Below are 20,114 nucleotides of genomic sequence, written 5' to 3' on the forward strand. Positions count from 1 at the left end.
TTGAATGGAGAAACTCATCTCTATATATTCTCAACATATGGGTCTTTAAAGCTTTCTTCTTCACCATAACTCTTCATGCATGCATGTATTTTCTCCTTGAAGTTCCTATCTTCTTATTTTTCTAGCACTTTCAAATGAGGCACATAACCTACTATATTATACAAGAGTTAAGGGTGAGTGAAGAGCTTCGCTTAATTAGAGACTTAATTCTCTAATAAAATCCATTAAGGGGGTGTTTTGTACAGAGAATAGAATTGTAGAGAAATGGAATAGAGAAATGGAATTGCAGAGAAAGGGAATTGGTCTGGAGAATGAGAATTGACTGTTCAGTTTGGTAGTACAGAGATTTCAGTAGAGAAATATAGCTGAGAATCATTTCTCTTGTTTGGTACATAGAAAATAAACAGAGAATTATATCAACTTTATCATTAGCACAAGTATTTTTTTCGTAACAAATATTTATTAAAAAATAAAAAACATATAAAAAGATGCATAAATTCCAACCAAAATATGCATTGATCAAACCAATTCACATACAAAACATACTTCAACCATACACAACTATCCCATTGAACCATCGGTATACAACTCGACCATCTCAATTTTCTCTTCTATTGTCAACGCAAGAAAAGAACGTCCTAGATCCACATCTTTTACCAATCAAATGAGCTGCTTTGAACCGTTTTTTCGTAGTGATACCTGGTAAAGCTTTCAACTCATCACTAACCTTTTCATAGATTTCACGAGCCTCCATACCTTCTTTCTTCGTGCGGCTCGTTCCTCTGTTCGCAAGGTGAACGGGGATGACACAGTTGGAGACTGTAGCTTGTTTCTATACGCACTCAAGGACTTTGAACTATAGGTACACAAATAAGCAAAAAAATTACAAAAATTAGATACTTTGATAGCCCATATGAGGCAAGAACTGAAGGATGATTATTGAATAATATAACAACTTACACAGCTGATAAAAAGGGCCATTTTTGACCAGGTGTTTTGCTTCCAGCAGCTGATGGATGAACAGGTGTTTCCATCATTCAAAACGTATAAAAACCAAAAAGGTTAACTTTTATAAAAACAATGAATTTCACAATATGATTTGAATCATTTACCTTTGTTTTACAGAAGGTGTTGCTAATTGTTGCTTATTCACAACATTTGTAACCTGCAACCCAAGATTAATTAACATAAGTTTTTAGCTAAATAAAGAAATCATAACAATATTATTCAGGATTAATACTAATACCTTAGATGGCGTTTTCATAGGCGTTGCAGAGCGTTTGGGCGTGGAATGAGCACTTGGACCAAGTTTCGTGCTTTCAGTCTTTCGAACCACTGGGGTGTTTAACTTGCAAGGTTCTTTAACTGAACCGGATTTCATCAACGTGTACAAAGATCTTGGGACTGATTTCTTTTGATCAATGGACTCGATTGTGTTTGAGTTTTTGGTTCTTGGAGTGACCATGTTTTCCTTCCTGGAATGCATAGAAGCTGCATATTTTGCTGGTGACTGTTTTTTGCCAACTGATGTTGACCTAAATGAAGGCACGGCGGGTTTCTTTCTGATCTTCGGCTGCAAAACTTCTTGGTCTGTGTTTAATTTTGACTGCAGCAGAATCAAACACATGAGTTTACTAATTGTTTCATAAAGAATCAAATTATGTGTGTTATGATTATGTGTGTTATGAAAATGAGTATAACCTTCAACAATGGTCTTCCCATTTGAGATGTTCTACTATCCTCTGAAACAGAAACCGAAGGAGAAACATCATCTTCAAGATTCTGAGTATTATTTAACAATTCCTTGTTCTTCACATCAGCAGCGACTACAGTCTTCTCGATTAGGGGTTCAACCAAATTGACAGTTGAACTATAATCAGCAGCATGTTGAGTTATGATCTGCTGTTCCTCAATTGCTTGTGAATCATGGGCATCATGATTTGAATCACAAACTCTTTCTTCAATCTGGAATTTGGCTTTCTCTTGTTCAGCAGCAGCAGCAGCCGCTGCTTCTGCAGCCGCCTTTTGAGCAGCAACTTTCTTGTAATGAGCTTCAAAGAAAGCCTTCTTCTGGGCAACAGATCCAGGTTGGGCATAGCTCTTGGCTTCTTCAACGTATCGCTTATGCGGAAAAGCTGACCATTTATCCCAAGCTAATGACTCAGATGCGAACCTCCCAAAGGACACGGAATCCCCAAGATCATGCACATGGTTTCCCTGCAAAATTAGACCCAAATAACACCAGAAAATGCAACAATTAACTCAGAAACACACAAATACTCAAACAGAAACAACCCATTGGAGCATTTCAACAAACAGTTAGTGGGCAATAATAAAAACCCATAATTTGTCTACACTTAATTTGCATCAGTACCTTGTGTTTATTTTGACTAATTAACCCCAATTACAAGCCTACAAACCCTAATTTGCCAATTTCATTAATAAATTAGCATTTTAAACAAAAAAGCCTCATTATTCTAATCACAAAACCTAATGACAATTAGATCGGAGGAAACTTGATCGATGAATTAATAATAATAATAATACTACCTGATGATTTGGAATGAAGAAGAGTCCGATTAGGTGAAGGACGGAGTCGACCCGAAATGGTAGTCTCCATGTATTCGCCTTATTGAAATTTGCTTTCGATTCTCACCACACGCTATTACATGGTTATTAGATTCATTGGGCATGCCTGAAGGAAAGGATACAGAATGCATAAGACATGTCGATTCTCCCATGTCGAAACGCAGATGAAAAAACAACCGCTGTGTTCCTGAGTTCTATACACGGAGAGAAAAGAAAGAGTTTGAAAGGAAAAGGAGGAAAATGGGAGAAATGAAACCCTAGAAATCCATTTCTCCGCTTTTTTTAGAGAAACAAAATCAGAGAAATGGAAATGGTTTATTTCCATTTCTCACCTCTTTCTTTCATAAACAAACAAGAGAATTCTTTCCAATTCCATTTCTCACCCCTCAATTCCCTCTACCAAACACCCCCTAAGTGCCATAAAGAAAACTCTACTCAAGAGTTTTAACATATGAAGAGTTATAGTATTAATAACCTAATAAATTAATTTCCATTCATTTTTTTTTATAATTTTCCAACAATCCCCCACATGAATGGAGATTAACCAAAACACACAAAATATCCCATATAACCTCGACAGTTGAGTATTGCAGGATAGGTAGGCGTTAGCTTTGAACCTTCCTTTGTGTAGCATACTTAGTCTCCTAGCGGTTAGTAGACGCGATGTCCTTGAACAAACCCCTATTGGTGTAGACGACAATACACTTCACACAATACTCTCCTTAGCCGGGCACATTTCCTCATTGTCGTGTCCATTATGGTCCTGGAACACTAGCCTGGTTCTGTGAAAGCTCTAGGAATTGCGCACCCCACAATTTCATTCGAAGCGACCCCACTTCTCTTTCACATAGGTGATTATCCAGAAATCATTAAAAGCATTAAGGTTATAATTATTTACACAAATCATTAACCATATATTATGCTTAACCTCACAACATGTCACTGTCGTTATAGGAATGAACTAGGAAGTAATTAGACTCCATTTATAATTTAGGAGGATATATATATTAGCTCATGTGTCAACTTATACATAAGTTATGCCCCCACAGTGACCACCCTTGGATATATAATTAGGTTTTTCTATTAAACTTAGATCTTGGGATCTCCAGTCAACTAAGTTAGGTTTCCTTTATATACCCTTTTTCATGGGCTTTAGTCTCATTCCACAACATGATCTCTATTAAACCCTCAGGTTGTTGGATCCATTACATTATCGTTGACTTTATCTAGTCACTACAGATAACTTGCATAGTTGAGATCAGTTGTCATGATGTGTTCTTCACTTATAAGTTAATTTTACCTATTGTTAACTTTCTAAGACTATAACCTCAGTGGCCACCTGAATCTGGTTATAATATTTGTCTTTTTAAATACACTTATGATTAAGGCAAACACATCTCCATTATGCACTACGACCTTTTTGTCCTCCACTTAGTCGTGTGTTTGAAATGTTAGATTGGATTACAATAATCCTCATTGCTAAACCTTTCAAGTTTAAATGCAAGACACCTCCACATTTAAGTGTTATTGGATAACATCAACTATACACTCCAAAAGGGTTGTTTCTTAAATGGCTTCCCCCACATTTCTTGCATTTTGATATATTTTGCTTAACTTTACTTATGACCACAAATCGACGCTCATGATTTGAACAAGATCACATCTTTGTATCAGTGAGTTAATCGATGCTTACTCATGGAGCAACACATTCCCTAGTGTAAGCTTTCACCACTAGTTAGCTTTTAAGATAAACTTGTCATAAGGTTGTTATCAAACCATCCCAAATTTAGAAGGATTACAAGTCACCATCTAGGTCATACCTAGAAAGTTGAAGTCTTCTTACGATTTTCATAAGTTATATCATTTCCTTAGATTGAATGAAAAAACCCTTTTTAAATTTGTCTATACCACAAATTCATTTTTGTGTTGTGTATGTTTTGAATGTTTCGCTTTAATTAGTCTTCGTAAAACATCATAATTAACTAGTACTAGTCTAGCATGCTTTAGACTACAATACTTAGCATGTGAACAGAAGATGCATCATTCTGATTCTTCACAGCCATCACAATATCACTTTGAAACACTTAACCTTTAAATTAGACAAAATTATGAGACTTATTCACAATCATAATATTCAGAAAAGTCTCACAAGTTATTGTATATAGAACATACATAATTTTTTATTCATTTAAGGAACATAACTCTTTTGCCTTTAATCTTCAAGGCTTCACCATTAACTTATATGGACTTTGAACAGAAGTTTTAATCCAAATCATTTTGATGAATACATTCATCACCAACAAGATGAACGTTACTCATCTATAATCACTATTATGTTGAGATAAAGTCAACTTGATTGACCCTCAAACTCTTGGAATTTACATTTGCATAAAGTGATTTATATATTTCATAGTTCTCTGTTGAAACTATTTTTTTAAGATACCCTCCCAAAAGAAAAGACAAACTTTCACATAGTTCAAACAAAATAGATAGGAGTAGAAACATCTATATGTTCTTTGCTATTGTAATCTTATTATGATAAATCTCTTAAGATTTATTTAAATTCAATTACACTAATAACATAATAAATCTCTTATGATTCATACTCGATGAATTTTCAAAGATGAATATCCAATGACGTAATTATCTCATTAACGTATATTATGTTACAATTCACACTTAGTGAATCTCCAAGGAGTTAAATACGTCATTATATTTTAATTCACATTTACTGATTTCCAGAGAGGTAAATATCGCATTCTTCTGTATTTCATCTTAATACACTTACCACGTTATTCCATTACTCCCTCATGATGTGGTTATACATTTGATGTGTCGTCTTAGACTTTAGTCAACGCAACAACTCATAAGTTGTTTCTTATGCAAAATTCTATTCGCACTATTCATTTTAAATTATTCCTCCTTTTCTTTTTAAACATAAATATTTCATATTAAATAAATTTGTATGTTACAATAAATATTGTTATATTTGTTTATAAAATTGCATGTAATATCCGGAGATATTGAACACAAAATAATAATACAACCGAAATACAACATAAAGTGTAAAGCACTTTAATAATAATTTAAATGGATAAGCAGACGACATCTAGACATCAAATCTCAAAGTTTTATTATCTTCAACACGCTCATCATCCGACAGGAATCATCTCAAAGATATCATTTTATGCTTTGTATTGAGGTACTCCCTCAAATAGAACTCCGTGCACACATATCCTCATATCCTCGTTTCCATTTTGAAACCATATTCTTGAACAAATATGTTCAAATTAACATCAAGTTGTTACCATTACTACACTTAAGTGGCAAAGTTTGAACAATCTATCTTGTTCACACAACACGAAGTTGTTTTCCACAATAAAGTACCCTTGAGAATATTATCTTAGTTTGACATACACCACTTTTAGCAAGAGTAGCAAACCATTTTGTAAAATTTTAAAAAATGCAAAACTTTGTTTAAAAATCATGCTAAATCATTTTCTTAGTTTTGCAATATATTATATTATTAATATCAATAAGGCTTTATAAAATATTCATGTACTAAACAGTTTATAGCACACATGTTATAACGTGCACATTACAAAACTTAACATTTTCCAAGGATAGAGTTTATAAAATAAACCATTTCTAATTGTTTCTAACGCACACGTTAGAAAATTCAGTGTTCACAAAAACATTTCCAGCCAGTACGGTTTATAAAATAAACAATTTCTAACAAACATTTTATAACTTAAACGATTCTAACGCACACGTTAAACGAAAGACAACACATGCACGAAACATTAAACGTTAAGACAAAACCTTTTAAATTGTTGGTTTTTCTAGTGTACAGCCCAAAATTTGCGTCATTAACACCGAGTTAATGCTTGAATTATTAGTAACTTAATGGGAGATATATGAACAGACACATAGAATCTTTTGTGCACTGTTTCACAAAAATACACATGTACGTCTCACTACAGTATTTTCTAAAACGCCCATCAGAAAATTAATGTTTGCACAAAACGTTTTAAACACATATGTTTATGTATATAATGAATCGTATCTTACACGCATGTTAGATACTTAAACATGTGGAAACGAGGTGTTTAGACAAGCTTCTTAAACATATTATTTTATAAAAATAATCATTTCTAACACACATGTTTACAAAAACCGAAAAACCCGATCTAACGCGTACGTCAGATTATTAATGTTTACAAGAAACGACTGGTTTACTAAACACCATTTCTAACATAATTGTTAGTCATAAACGATTGCAAAAATCGTTAAAATAAAACCAATAAAATCTCAATTAGTGGTTTTCCAATACCGTTTCTAACACCATAGTTAGAATATAAACGATTACAAAAATCGTTTCTAAGACCAAACGGATGAATCAAATATTACGTTTTGTAACACCGTATAGGATTTAAGATTGCACCATGATCTCTAAAAATCCAAACACAACAAGTTGTACTACGCACGTAATTTCCCAAAAAAGAAAATATTCATAAGACTATAATCTCTAAAATATTTTTATTTTAAACCATTTCGTAAACCCAAAATCTTTATAAATAAGGTTTTAAGATTGTAGCAACAATCTCACGAAATCTGTTTTAAGATTGTAGGACATGTGCCACTTTTTATTAAAATAAAATAAAGGCTAACGATACTCTCGTTAGTAATGGGAAATATAGTAGTACAATACCGTTTACAAAAACGAATAAAATGAATATAATATACAATATTTTTTTTATATTCAAAGTAGATAAGATAATACGCCTTCATCAGGTACTTCATGTAATAGCTTTGTCTTGTGTCTTCATCATATTGGTCATCGACTAAGCTCCTTGAATCGCGTATTCTCGAACGGTCTTTTGTGTAGTCTTCAACGAGAACTTGATGCGTATCTTCTTGTATGATCCTTTAACTACAAAAACGAACAAACGAATGTTGCCGGTTAAGCTGAGGCACGTGTTCAGTACGCTTCCGTTAAAACAGATTTCGCGCCTCTACATAAGACAACGCGTCTGTCTCCCAAGGTACAACAGCCGAAGCAGTTTGTACTGCCGGAGATGTCCACACGCCCAAGGTTACATTAGTTAGAGTGTAGTGTTAGGACTTGTGGGAAAAATAAAAAGAATGAAACGGTAGAGCAATTGAACGGAGAAACTCATCTCTATATATTCTCAACATATGGGTCTTTAAAGCTTTCTTCTTCACCATAACTCTTCATGCATGCATGTATTTTGAAGGGGTATGTACCCGCCTTAACATCGAGCGGGGCGGGTCAACCCACAAGATATAGACAAGAGGCTTGAAATCAGGATGTCATGAAGACACAAAGCCAAAACCTATGCGCAAGCGCATGAAACATCTACATGTGGCGCATATCACATATGCACACAACACACACATTTAGTGTGAGAATAAAGAGAAGACCTTGCGCATCCCCGGGATAGGCGCATAAAGGCCGCGCGTAAGCGACACACAACAAATGAGACAATAGTCTAGTCCAAATCAGGATAAGGACAACCATGATTGTACTCATCAGACAACCTTCCAGAATGTATCTTTTAAGGAATAAAGAATGTGCTGATGTTGACAGCTGCCAATGAAGGGTGGACAACTCAGCAAAGCCCATGTGCCACCGCGTGATGGCACATGGGTCAGGTAAAATACCTTGGTCAGAGAATAATCAATGAAAAAGCACCAGGTGTCCTAAGTACACGTGGCGCGAAGCAATAGGAGGAGGCCAAAAAGGCCCTAACTGGGTCTGAGCCCAATCATTGGAAACCCTAATACTATAAATACCACACCACCTCCACAGTTGGAGGCAGGTAAGAAAATATATTCTAAGTCCTTTACTCATTTTCAGATTCTGATTATCCTCTCCTACAATATCTGATTCTCACACCGGAGGGTTACCCCAAAGAGGACCCATCTGTCCCTTTCTGAGGGGTAAGCTCACGGTGCTGTTTCGTTTTGTAGGTGGAAGAACTTGTATCTCGGAAAACCATCGGTGATATAGCACACTCGTACCCGAGGAACGTTGATCGTATACAAGTAAGTCGATACACGCTTCTTCATTGGCGCCATCACCTGTTACAACGGCAACAAAACCACTATTTCATCAATTTTCTCTCTGAAAATCTTCACCATGGTTTCCGGTGTTCGAAACAACGATCAAGTTCTGGAGGATAATGAGCTTGAGGATGTTAATGAGGGACATCAGGTTCTGAGGGCGCCGCGTGACACTGCGCGCACCACCAGTAACCATCCCTTCAACACAAAACCTCATAATCAAACTGAAACTCCCCCAGACGATCTCACGTTCCAAAATCTGACTGGTACAAAACAAAAAGAACCAATGGGCCCGGAAGTTGAAACCAATGACCCTAAAGAATGGCTCATAAACGAACAACGACGTTTAATGGACAAATACAATGAGTTGGTAAAACACAAAAAGTTAGCCGATTTAACACAAAGGCTCGTATTTGATAAACAAACCATTTAGGGAACAACAAAAAAGAAGCGCGTGCTGGAAGACGGTCATTCTGTTCACACCGAACAAGCTGATATTAGTGATGAGGAAGAGGTGCACAGCATGAAGAAGACGCGAGATACTCATGCAGGAAGTTCACAGCTTCGCGCACACATGCACATAGCACCTGGACCAAAGCTGATATGGATTTATACACACCATACAACCCACAAGCGAAAGGGCAAGTGGACGTAACCATACCATATAGGCCAGCCATCTTGGTAAAACATTCAAAATTCGCTGAGCGCATTGTGAAGGCTCCCATTCAACACAAAACCAAGATGCCAAGTGGTTTAGGAAAGTACGATGGTACAACAGATCCAGATGATTTCTTACAAGGTTTTTATAACACTGGAAACTTAGAAAGCTGGATGATGCCAACATGGTGTCACATGTTTGCTCGCTGCCTCATAGGTGCAGCGCGTGTCTGGTTCGAAAGCTTGCCGACAAAACAAATCGATGGGTTTGAAGAGCTATTGGAAAAGTTCCAGGCTCACTTTGTACAGCAGCGCAGACACACGCACGACCCCGATGACATCATGCACTGCGTACGCAGGAATGATGAAACCATTGAAGACTACATAACTCGTTTCAATCACTGAACAACTCTTGCGCGTGGCCTTTATACAAGGTGCGCGCAGTGATCAACTCCGCAGAGCTCTCGTGAGCAGAGAAGGCATGCCAACCACTTGGGCTAAGCTTATGGAAGCATCGCGAATCTTCGCGCGAAATGAAAAACAAATTGCCCAAGACAGAGCAAGAGATAAAGGGCATCAAACAGAAGCACCACGCAACAATGAAAGGAGGGGCAAACAAAACTCCATATGGTCCAGGTTGCAACAAACCAATTATTCTCCTGTAGAAAAGCAAGCGCAACAAAGTTCACCCCAACCCCAAAAAGACATTCTTAATCGCGGAGAAGGTGACAAGAAGGAAGGCGGCAGAGAGCCTAACAGACCTCTACCAAGAATATGGACTCCCCTCACCAAAATGCCTTCGCAAGTGTTAAGCACAGAGAATGTCCAGTTTAAAAACCCCAGGCCATTACTCCATAAGGGACCACCGAACAGTGGCAAATATTGTGAGTTTCACAAATCCACAGGGCACAACACCGATGCATGCCATCATTTGAAGGATGCGATCGAAAAAGATGTGAAATCAGGCAAGTTGGCTCACCTGGTAAAAAATCCAAGACCAGAGAACGAACAACCAGACGGAGCCTCAGCCAGTAAAAAATTCAAAGAATCTGTGTAGCTGAAGAAGAAGGCAAGGGCAAGGATCGAGGAAGAGAAGCGCGCAAATCCAAGGGGATTGGCGCGAGCAACAAGTAATCTTTCCAAGAATCAGAGGAGGCCCGTCTATCAGCAGTCCTCTAGTCATCACTGCACACATCGCTCATTATGAGGTGTCAAGAGTCCTGGTGGACACCGGTAGTGAGTCAGACATCATGTATGAGCAATGTTTCAGGAAGTTGGATCCAGCAGACCAAGCAAGGCTCGAAGTTGTGAGTGCACCAATCTCGAGTGTCTCAAACGAAATTATTCACCCCCTAGGTCAGATACAATTCGAACTAACTATGGGGGATGAGAAGCACAAGCGAGCTGAAATTGTCAACTTCCTGGTCCTGCCCACCACTTCATGCCATAGTATGATCTTGGGTAGAGGAACGATTGCCCAATTCAACGCCATACCGTCACCAGCGCATGGCGCGTTGGGGTTCCCAACACCAACAGGAGTAACATTTGTGTACCGAGATCATTTATGCGCAGTAATAAGTATACCTCGAGAGGGGAGAATGAAGCTTCCAGTGGCAAACAACGCGCCAGAGGAATGGATTCTCAACCCAAAATTCCCAGAACAAACAATCACAATCGGAGCTACGATATCAGATGACACAAGAGTGAGAATGAAATGATTGCTCACAACGTATATGTCAGTCTTCGCGTGGCAACATTCTGATATGACTGGGGTTCCGCGAGACCTGGCGCAGCACTCTCTCAACACATTCAAGTCCGTGGAGCCAATTGCTCAAAAGAAAAGAGTCATGGGAGACGAGAAGACAAAGGCCATGAATGAGCAAGTAGAAGATTTACTGCGCGCGAATATCATTCGCCCAATACGATATCAAACATGGGTAGCCAATCCTGTGATGGTAAAGAAGAGCAATGGGTCATGGAGAATGTGCATTGATTTCAAGGACCTCAACAAGGCGTGTCCAAAGGATTGTTACCCCCTCCCAAACATTGACATGAAGGTGGACTCTGTGGTGCCATTTAAGCTCAAATGTTTCCTGGATGCCTATAAGGGCTATCACCAAATTCAAATGGCACCACAGGATGAAGACAAGACTGCTTTCAGAACTGACAAGGGTGTTTTCTGTTACACAAAAATGCCCTTTGGTTTGAAGAATGCAGGAGCCACTTACCAAAGACTCATGGATGCAATTTTCAACGAGCAGATTGGAAAAAACTTAGAAGTCTACGTGGATGATTTGGTGATTAAAAGCAGGGAGGAAAAACAAATGCTCAAAGACATCGAAGAAACCCTTCGGCGCCTAAAGGAAGTAAACATGAAGCTCAACCCGAGCAAATGCACATTCGGCGTGGAAGAAGGGAAATTTCTCGGCGTAATGGTCACCAAGGATGGTTTCAAGGTGAACCCAGAGAAGGTGGAGGCTATCCTCGACATGCCCTCACCATCCACCATGAAGGAAGTTCAAAAGTTGAATGGTAGATTGGTATCAATTAACAAGTTCCTAGCAAACCATGCAAGCAAATCTACCCCATTCATTAACACATTGAGAAATTGCTTAAAGAAAAGCCAATTCAAGTGGACGCCTGAGGCCGAGCAAGCTTTCAGTGAGATAAAAGAATGTCTGATAAATCTGTCCGCGCTCACAGCTCCACTACCTGGTGAAACTTTAACGTTGTACCTGTCAGCAGGAGAGCGCGCCATTGGCGCAGTATTATTGGTGGATCGCAAGGGAATCCAAACACCAATTTATTATGTAAGTCGGGTGCTGACAGATCCTGAGACGCGCTACACCATCATAGAAAAATTAGTTTTATCACTAACGCATGCGTCGCGCAAGCTTCACAGATATTTCAATGGTCATCTTATTGAAGTCCTGACTGATTACAACATCTAGCAAGTCTTGCGACGTCCCGCGCTCTCAAGAAGGCTGAAAAAATGGGCGCTGGAATTAGGGGAGCACACGATCACCTATAAGCCTCGTCCAGCAATCAAGGGACAAGTCTTAGCTGATTTCATCGCAGAAATCCTGAAGGAAAAGTCGAAGAGGCTCAGCGCGAAGTAGACCCTCCGCAAGCCAATAATGAAGAAAACATTTGGAGATTATTCACTGATGGAGCTTCAAACAACAAAGGGTCTGGCGCAGGCCTCAAACTGGTGGATCCAGAAAATCATGAGTATACTTACGCAATCAGGTTGGATTTAAAGAGCACCAACAATGAAGCTGAGTATGAAGCCCTGCTGGCTGGTTTGCGCATCGCGCACAAATTCGGAGTTAAAAAGCTAGAGGCTCATGTAGATTCATACCTGGTAGCAGCACAAGTCAATGGCCTTTATGATGCCAAGGAGAACACCATGCCTCTGTATCTAGAGCAGGCGAAGAAACTCACCGAAAAATTTGACTTTTTCAGAATCATACACATTCCGTGCAGTGAAAATAAGTCTGCCGACGCGCTAAGCAAGATGGCATCAACCAGCTTCGATCATTTTGGCAAAGATGTCAGGGTGGAAGTAATGAGCAATCCGTCAGTGGGAGCGAAGTCTGTTCTTGTAATTCATACAACACCTTCATCATGGATAACTCCAATAATGGAATTCTTGAAGGAGGGTAAGGTACCAGACGATCGCGCACAGGCGAGGAAGATAAGACACAAGTCGCAGAACTACGAAATGCTCGATGGTACGTTATATCGACGCTCTTATCTTGGACCACTCATGAAATGCCTAGACGCTGAGGAAGCAAGCTATGTGATCAGAGAGATACACGAAGGAATCTGTGGAATACATGCTGGCCCGCGCATGGTGATCGCCAAGGCAATGAACGCAGGTTACTATTGGCCAGGCATGTACTTGGACGCGTTGAAAGAGATCCAAAAATGCAAAGCGTGTCAGAGCTATGCGCCAAATACCATGCGGCCAAAGAACAACTTGATTCCGGTGACCTCTGCATGGTCTTTCCACAAGTGGGCAATCGATATTGTGGGTCCCTTACCACAAGCGCTAGGGCGAGTAAAGTTTTTGGTAGTTGCAGTAGACTATTTCACAAAATGGGTTGAAGCCAAGCCACTGGCAAAAATCACAGCTGAGGCAATGAAGCAATTTATACGGAGTCACATCGTATGCCGTTTTGGCCTGCCCATGGAAATCGTGAGCGACAATGCCAAACAATTCACTGACAGGAAAATATCCAGTTGGTTTAAGGAATTGCACATCAATCAGGTCTTCACTTCAGTATACCACCCTCAAGGGAATGGCCAAGTGGAACACGCGAACCAAAGCTTGCTGAATGGACTAAAGAAAAGGTTGGAGGGAGAGTCCCATGCATGGGTCGAGGAGTTACCTAATGTCCTGTGGGCGCACAGGACATTAAGCAAAACCAGCAATGGCGAGTCCCCGTTCAGCCTAACCTATGGAACGGAGGCTATGATTCCAGCAGAGATTGGATGCCCATCCTATAGAGTGCTCATGATGAGTAAGACGGATAACGAGCAAGAAAGGAGGTTGGATCTCAATTTACTTGAGGGACGCAGAGAGGCGGCTATCATCAGTGAAGCCAAATACAAGAAAAAGCTAGAAAAATACTACAATCAGCGCGTGAAAGAATGCCACTTCAAGAAGAATGATTTTGTCCTTCGGAACAATGAAGCTAGTCGCGCAATACCCCCGGGAAAGATGTCTCCCAACTGGGAGGGACCTTATCAAGTCTCGGAAGAATTGGGAAAAGGCGTATACGCTTTAAAAGATTTAAATGGAAAGAAGATCCCGCGCACATGGAACGCAGCACAACTTAGAAAATGTTTCATGTAAAAGTTTTCAAGTTTGTAATCAAGGCTTTTTAAGCCATTATGAATAATGATACGCTCTATTTTTTCTTAATATGCGTTCTATTACCTTTTGCATACATGTTTCACACTTTCCTTTATTAATTTTGAGCAATACGACAACATTGTATTGACATAAAACTAAAAAAAAAACGAAGTAAAACATACATACGCGAGCTTCAAGCTCAGACGCGTTAACGAGTCTTAACTCTAAAACGTCATGGCCTTAGCCCAATAATATGAGCCTTAGCTCAAATTACTCATAGCATCCATCCTACGTATTGCGCAGCTGGACCATAAAAATACCTAAGCACAACTAAGGCAAAGCACATGCCAAAGCATAGTTGTTAAGGTCTCAGGTCGGGGCCGTGCATGGGATTATAATGGATATAGGCAGAGTAACACATACTGACACGTAAAGGCTAAAAAACTCATTCATAATTCCCTATAATAAATGCACGATAACGTCGCGCAAAAGAGGAATAATAAAATGCCAATGCACGTGTCAGCATATTCAGAATATCGAAAAATAACTTGAAATATGACAACTGTTAAGGATTAAATAAAAATAATTTCCTTACAACCTTGTTCAAGTTTCAATGTGTAAGCATACCTTATATTCAACAAGCACACACATGCAATATAAAGAGATGAATTGGGAATGCGCAAGATGCGAATAAGGGAAAAACAAAATTTCATTCCGAAACATAGAAGTTTACAAATTTACAAATGATGAGGTAAAAACTACAAACACAAAAAAAAAAAAAACAAGAAGGGCTTTTCAAGTCTCTGTGTTAATATCAGCCTTTTCATCTTCCTCGTCATTATTTCCTCCCTCAGCATCTGGCGCAGCCCGCTCCTCGTCATCTCCAAACTTACCATAATCAAGTTGTTCGTCTTGAATATAGTCGTCTTCTGTCATGATAGCGTCAGGAGTAGGTCCTTTGGCCACGCCAGAGCCGCTGGCAGAGGTAGCGTTGCCCGCGCCATCATCATTGCCACCAGTCCCTTCACATTCATCAAGTAATTTCTTTAAAACGCCAAGATCGGGCTGGTCAGCAAGCGCGGCTATCTGCAAGTCACAAGGAACAGTATAAGTACAAAAGATTATGAAAATAAGTCAGGTAAACTCATTAAGGTTAAAATACCTGCTCAAGGATGGGAATTGGAGTATTCAAGTACTTCTCCCCCACCTCAGCCATGTTAGCGCAGACAGCGTCGAGTTGATAAGGGTAGTCGGATGGATTCTTCTTTAGCATGCCATATTCATAACCATCATTAAACCCCTCAGCCCGACCCACCAAGCGCGACGCCGCATTACAGTCCATCACAAGGGTCTGAAACTCGTCTGAGTATTTTATGGCATAAGCGCAACGAGTCACACCCTGTGAAATCAGCCATTGACGGTCCTGCGCGAGGGAAGAAATAGGCGTCTCAAGAGCAGGGATTTGAGAGTTTAACAACTTAACAGTTTCCTTGGCTTATTTTAGCTCTTCTTTGTCAGACGCTGCTGCCGCCAAGGCTTCATTCTTTTCCGCTCGCGCAGCATCGAGCTCTTTCTTCAGGCGCGCAACCTCACTCTCCAATAAAGATTTTTCAGTATTAACCTGCGCGATAGTTTGGTCATGCGCCTCCACTGCCAACTCCAGGTCACGCGCTCGACGCGCGTACTTGGCCGCATCTGCCTCTGCCACTTGCAGTTTTTCCCGCGCAGCTTGCAGCTCAAGCCCGCGCTTCATAAAAGCAACGTTGGAACTTGCCCGGTTCTCGCTAAGTTCTGCTTGGAGTTTCTCAGCTTTCTCTCGGGCATCAGAAAGATTCCAAGCAGAAATCTTAGCCTCTTGCTTGGCCTCCGCAAGGGCATCGCGTACCTTTATATAATCATTGCGAAGCTCTTGGGAGGCAGCAAAAAACGCAGACCCAGCAAAAAGGTGGTCATTAAGCAAATCCACGCGAGCGCGGTCCTCTTGAAACCTCCTTTCAGCTGGAGGAACAGAGTGAGCCCAAAAGTCTTCACATACGCCCAAGGATTGGAATGAGCTCTCTTCAGTGATACTCCAGCTCGGGCGGTATATGTGATCGGCTCCCTACAAACACAAAGCAACGCAAAGAAACGTTTTAGTTATCTAAACACTAATTTGGAAGTCTGCACAGCGGAGCAAAATAAACTTATACCTGAGGATAACCGGCAGAAAGATTAGCGCCAGCTGATGAGCTCCTGCCGGCCCCATGAGAAAAAGGCTGCGCCACGAAATCTCGTGGCGCTATAGGGCTTACGCGGCCACCATCAGAATTTTCAAAATTAACCTCCTCCTCATCCTCTATAACAGGTCTCTTCTCCTGCGACTTGGAAGAATCAAAAATAGTCTCACGAGGAGGGCTGCGCTCAAGAGGAGGTGAGGGAGGTCTTGACGCTGTTAGAGCAGCGCGAAAAATAGTCTCCTGCTCCTTAGTGATCCCAATGAGGGGAGATTCAGTACTTGTTGGAGCAGGAGCAGAACTAACGGCGCCAGCGCTAGCAGTGCCACCAGCTATAATTCCTATGAAAAAACCAACAAGGAAAAATGATTCATGACTTGAACTAAAGGAAAAAATCAGACAATCAAAGCGCAATATATACCTTGGCGCACCGCAGTCCGCGAATTAAGCATCGCCATGAAGTCCATTTTTCCCCTTTTTGAGGGAAAAACAGAGGACTTCAAAACAATTTTCGGCATAGCCTGGGCACCTTGCTGCGCCTGAGGTTGAGCCACCAACGTTGCCGGCTTTACAAACATTTGAGTGAACAAAGCTTCATTAATAACTCTATCGGAATCACACTCATAAAACCACAAAATATAAACAAAGTATACCTGTTGGAGAAGACGAAACAGTAGGCGCAGCACCGCTTCCCTTGTCCGCCGCGCGCAGAGATGAGGTAGCAGCACCATACCTCGTGTGGACTGAAGGATTGCCCACACCTTGAGGCAAAGAAGAAAAGGAAAACTTGGAAGTAAAACCCTTGGTTTTCTCAGGTTCCTTCACTTGAGTAGGAGGAAGATTCTGGGCAACAGAGGCATCATCTTACCTCGCTCTATTGAAAAAGCAAACTATTAAGTCTAATATCTATCTTACCTCGCTCGCGCGAGACAAGACACACATTAGACTAGGGGGGCTTGAAGGGGTATGTACCCGCCTTAACATCGAGCGGGGCGGGTCAACCCACAAGATATAGACAAGAGGCTTGAAATCAGGATGTCATGAAGACACAAATCCAAAACCTATGCGCAAGCGCATGAAACATCTGCGCGTGGCGCATATCACATATGCACACAACACACACATTTAGTGTGAGAATAAAGAGAAGACCTTGCGCATCCCCGGGATAGGCGCATAAAGGCCACGCGTAAGCGACACACAACAAATGAGACAATAGTCTAGTCCAAATCAGGATAAGGACAACCATGATTGTACTCATCAGACAACCTTCAGAAGGTATCTTTTAAGGAATAAAGAATGTGCTGATGTTGACAGCTGTCAATGAAGGGTGGACAACTCAGCAAAGCCCATGTGCCACCGCGTGATGGCACATGGGTCAGGTAAAATACCTTGGTCAGAGAATAATCAATGAAAAAGCACCAGGTGTCCTAAGTACACGTGGCGTGAAGCAATAGGAGGAGGCCAAAAAGGCCCTAATTGGGTCTGAGCCCAATCATTGGAAACCCTAATACTATAAATACCACACCACCTCCATAGTTGGAGGCAGGCAAGAAAATATATTCTAAGTCCTTTACTCATTTTCAGATTCTGATTATCCTCTCCTACAATATCTGATTCTCACACCGGAGGGTTACCCCAAAGAGGACCCCTCTGTCCCTTTCTGAGGGGTAAGCTCATGGTGCTGTTTCATTTTGTAGGTGGAAGAACTTGTATCTCGGAAAACCATCGGTGATATAGCACACTCGTACCCGAGGAACGTTGATCGTATACAAGTAAGTCGATACACGCTTCTTCATATTTTCTCCTTAAAGTTCCTATCTTCTTATTTTTCTAGCACTTTCAAATGAGGCATATAACCTACTATATTATACAAGAGTTAAGGATGAGTGAAAAACTTCACTTAATTAGAGACTTAATTCTCTAATAAAATCCATTAAGTGCCATAAAGAAAACTCTACTCAAGAGTTTTAACATATGAAGAGTTATAGTATTAATAACCTAATAAATTAATTTTCATTCATTTTTTTTTATAATTTTCCAACATTGTACTCATAACCCATAATTCTCATATGCAACGAAATAAGAGACTCCATCAACATCTTATTGTTGTTTTGTATCTAATAATATTAAAATTGGTATGTTGGCACAAACCCCAAAAAAACGCATCTTTAATTTTAATACATACTATAATCCACTTTTGAATCGTAAAACCTTAACATAACATTTAAATAACCAATATAAACCTGATTATTGAAAATCAAACTTTAATTTATAACTAACCAATTATGTTTTATTTAACCACTGAAATATCGATCATTAGCTTCAACTCACGCTGTACATACAAGTAGAGGTGCACAAACCGGTTATATTCAACCGTATAGGTGCCAAATTCAGCTCAAATTTGGTCTACAAAGTCAAAGCCTGATTAAACCCAATCCAGTTAGGATCCAAATCTTTTAAATGAGAATAATCCAAACTAGTTCGAATTTGATTACATTTAAATTCTATTACTAGATAGCGTGTTAGAGTTTTGAGAGTTTAGAATGCTTTTAAATAGTGATGTAGAAATCATTAGGCACTAATCGGACAATGGGATAAGGACTGGCGAATTGGCGATTAATCATATTTAAATTAATATGTTATTTTTTTTAAAATACATATCTATACCAAATTTTAGCTTTTAAATTAATATGTTATTTTTCAAAAATACATATCTATACCAAATTTTGAATTTTAATCAATTTTGATCGATTTTGATCAAATAAAGATTGGTCGGCAACGACTAACGATTAATTAGCAGCTTGTTTTTTACAAGCATTTAAATGTCAGATTAAAAAACCGGTTTCAAATCATGAACGGGTCCAAAACCTGAGTTCAAATCCACAACCGGGCTTTATATAATAAGATAACGGAACCCAGAAAAAACAAAACGAATGTATTGAAAACTAGAAGAGTACATTTACTCTATTGCCCTCTTTATCATTTAATGAAAAACTTAGTGTAACATTAAAGTTATATGGAACTTTCTTGGCCACTTTGATAGCGGATTTGTGTCGGATTTGTACTTATAACCTGTAGTTCTCATATGCAACGAAATAACAAACTCCATAAACACATTGATGTTGTTTGTATCTAATAATGTTAAAACTGATATGTTGGCGCAAACCCCAAAAATGCATCTTTATACACACTACAATACAATTTTGAATACAATTTTGAATCGTAAAACCTTAACATAACATTTAAATAACCAATATAAACCTGATTTTTGAAATTCAAACTTTAATTTATAACTAACCAATTATGTTTTATTTGACCACTGAAATATTGATCATTAGCTTCGAGTCACGCCGTATATCCAAGTAGAGGTGCACAAACTGATTATATTCAACCGTATAGGTGCCAAAATCAGTTCAAATTTGGTCAACGAAGCCTGATTAAACTCAAACCAGGTCGGATCCAAATCTTTTGAACGAGAATAATCCGAACTAGTTTGATTTTGATTACATTTAAATTCTATTACTAGATAGCGTTTTAGAGTTTTGAGAGATTAGAATGTTTTTAAGCGGTGTTGTAGAAATCATTAGGCACTAATCGGACGGTAAGATAAGGACTGACGAATTGGTGATTGATCAGATTTAAATTTATATGTTTCAAAAATACATATCTATACCAAATTTTATATTTTAAATATTCAATTTTGATGG

At 39.4% G+C, this 20,114-nt stretch overlaps 1 protein-coding gene across 1 annotated transcript; it reads right to left on the reverse strand.

The window, feature by feature from the left end:
- Positions 1 to 1,108: 1,108 nt before the first annotated feature.
- Positions 1,109 to 2,741, reverse strand: LOC143608703 (uncharacterized). The gene is made up of 4 exons (XM_077083669.1): positions 2,670 to 2,741; positions 1,702 to 2,217; positions 1,247 to 1,606; positions 1,109 to 1,165 (listed from the first exon to the last, which is right to left on the reverse strand). The coding sequence occupies exons 1-4, from the start codon at positions 2,739 to 2,741 to the stop codon at positions 1,109 to 1,111; spliced, it is 1,005 nt and encodes a 334-aa protein (XP_076939784.1).
- Positions 2,742 to 20,114: the final 17,373 nt, after the last annotated feature.

Source organism: Bidens hawaiensis, unplaced genomic scaffold, assembly GCF_021521415.1.
Source record: "Bidens hawaiensis isolate Kalapana, Puna unplaced genomic scaffold, B.hawaiensis_p1.1 tig00419406_1, whole genome shotgun sequence".
Taxonomy (NCBI): domain Eukaryota; kingdom Viridiplantae; phylum Streptophyta; class Magnoliopsida; order Asterales; family Asteraceae; genus Bidens; species Bidens hawaiensis.

Coding starts and splice junctions, on each gene's coding strand:
- LOC143608703 (XM_077083669.1), bottom strand. CDS start 2,741: ATGGGAGAATCGACATGTCTTATGCATTCTGTATCCTTTCCTTCAGGC. Junction 1,607..1,701: donor TGGGAAGACCATTGTTGAAG/GTTATACTCATT, acceptor ATTCTGCTGCAG/TCAAAATTAAACACAGACCA. Junction 1,166..1,246: donor CTATGAAAACGCCATCTAAG/GTATTAGTATTA, acceptor CTTGGGTTGCAG/GTTACAAATGTTGTGAATAA.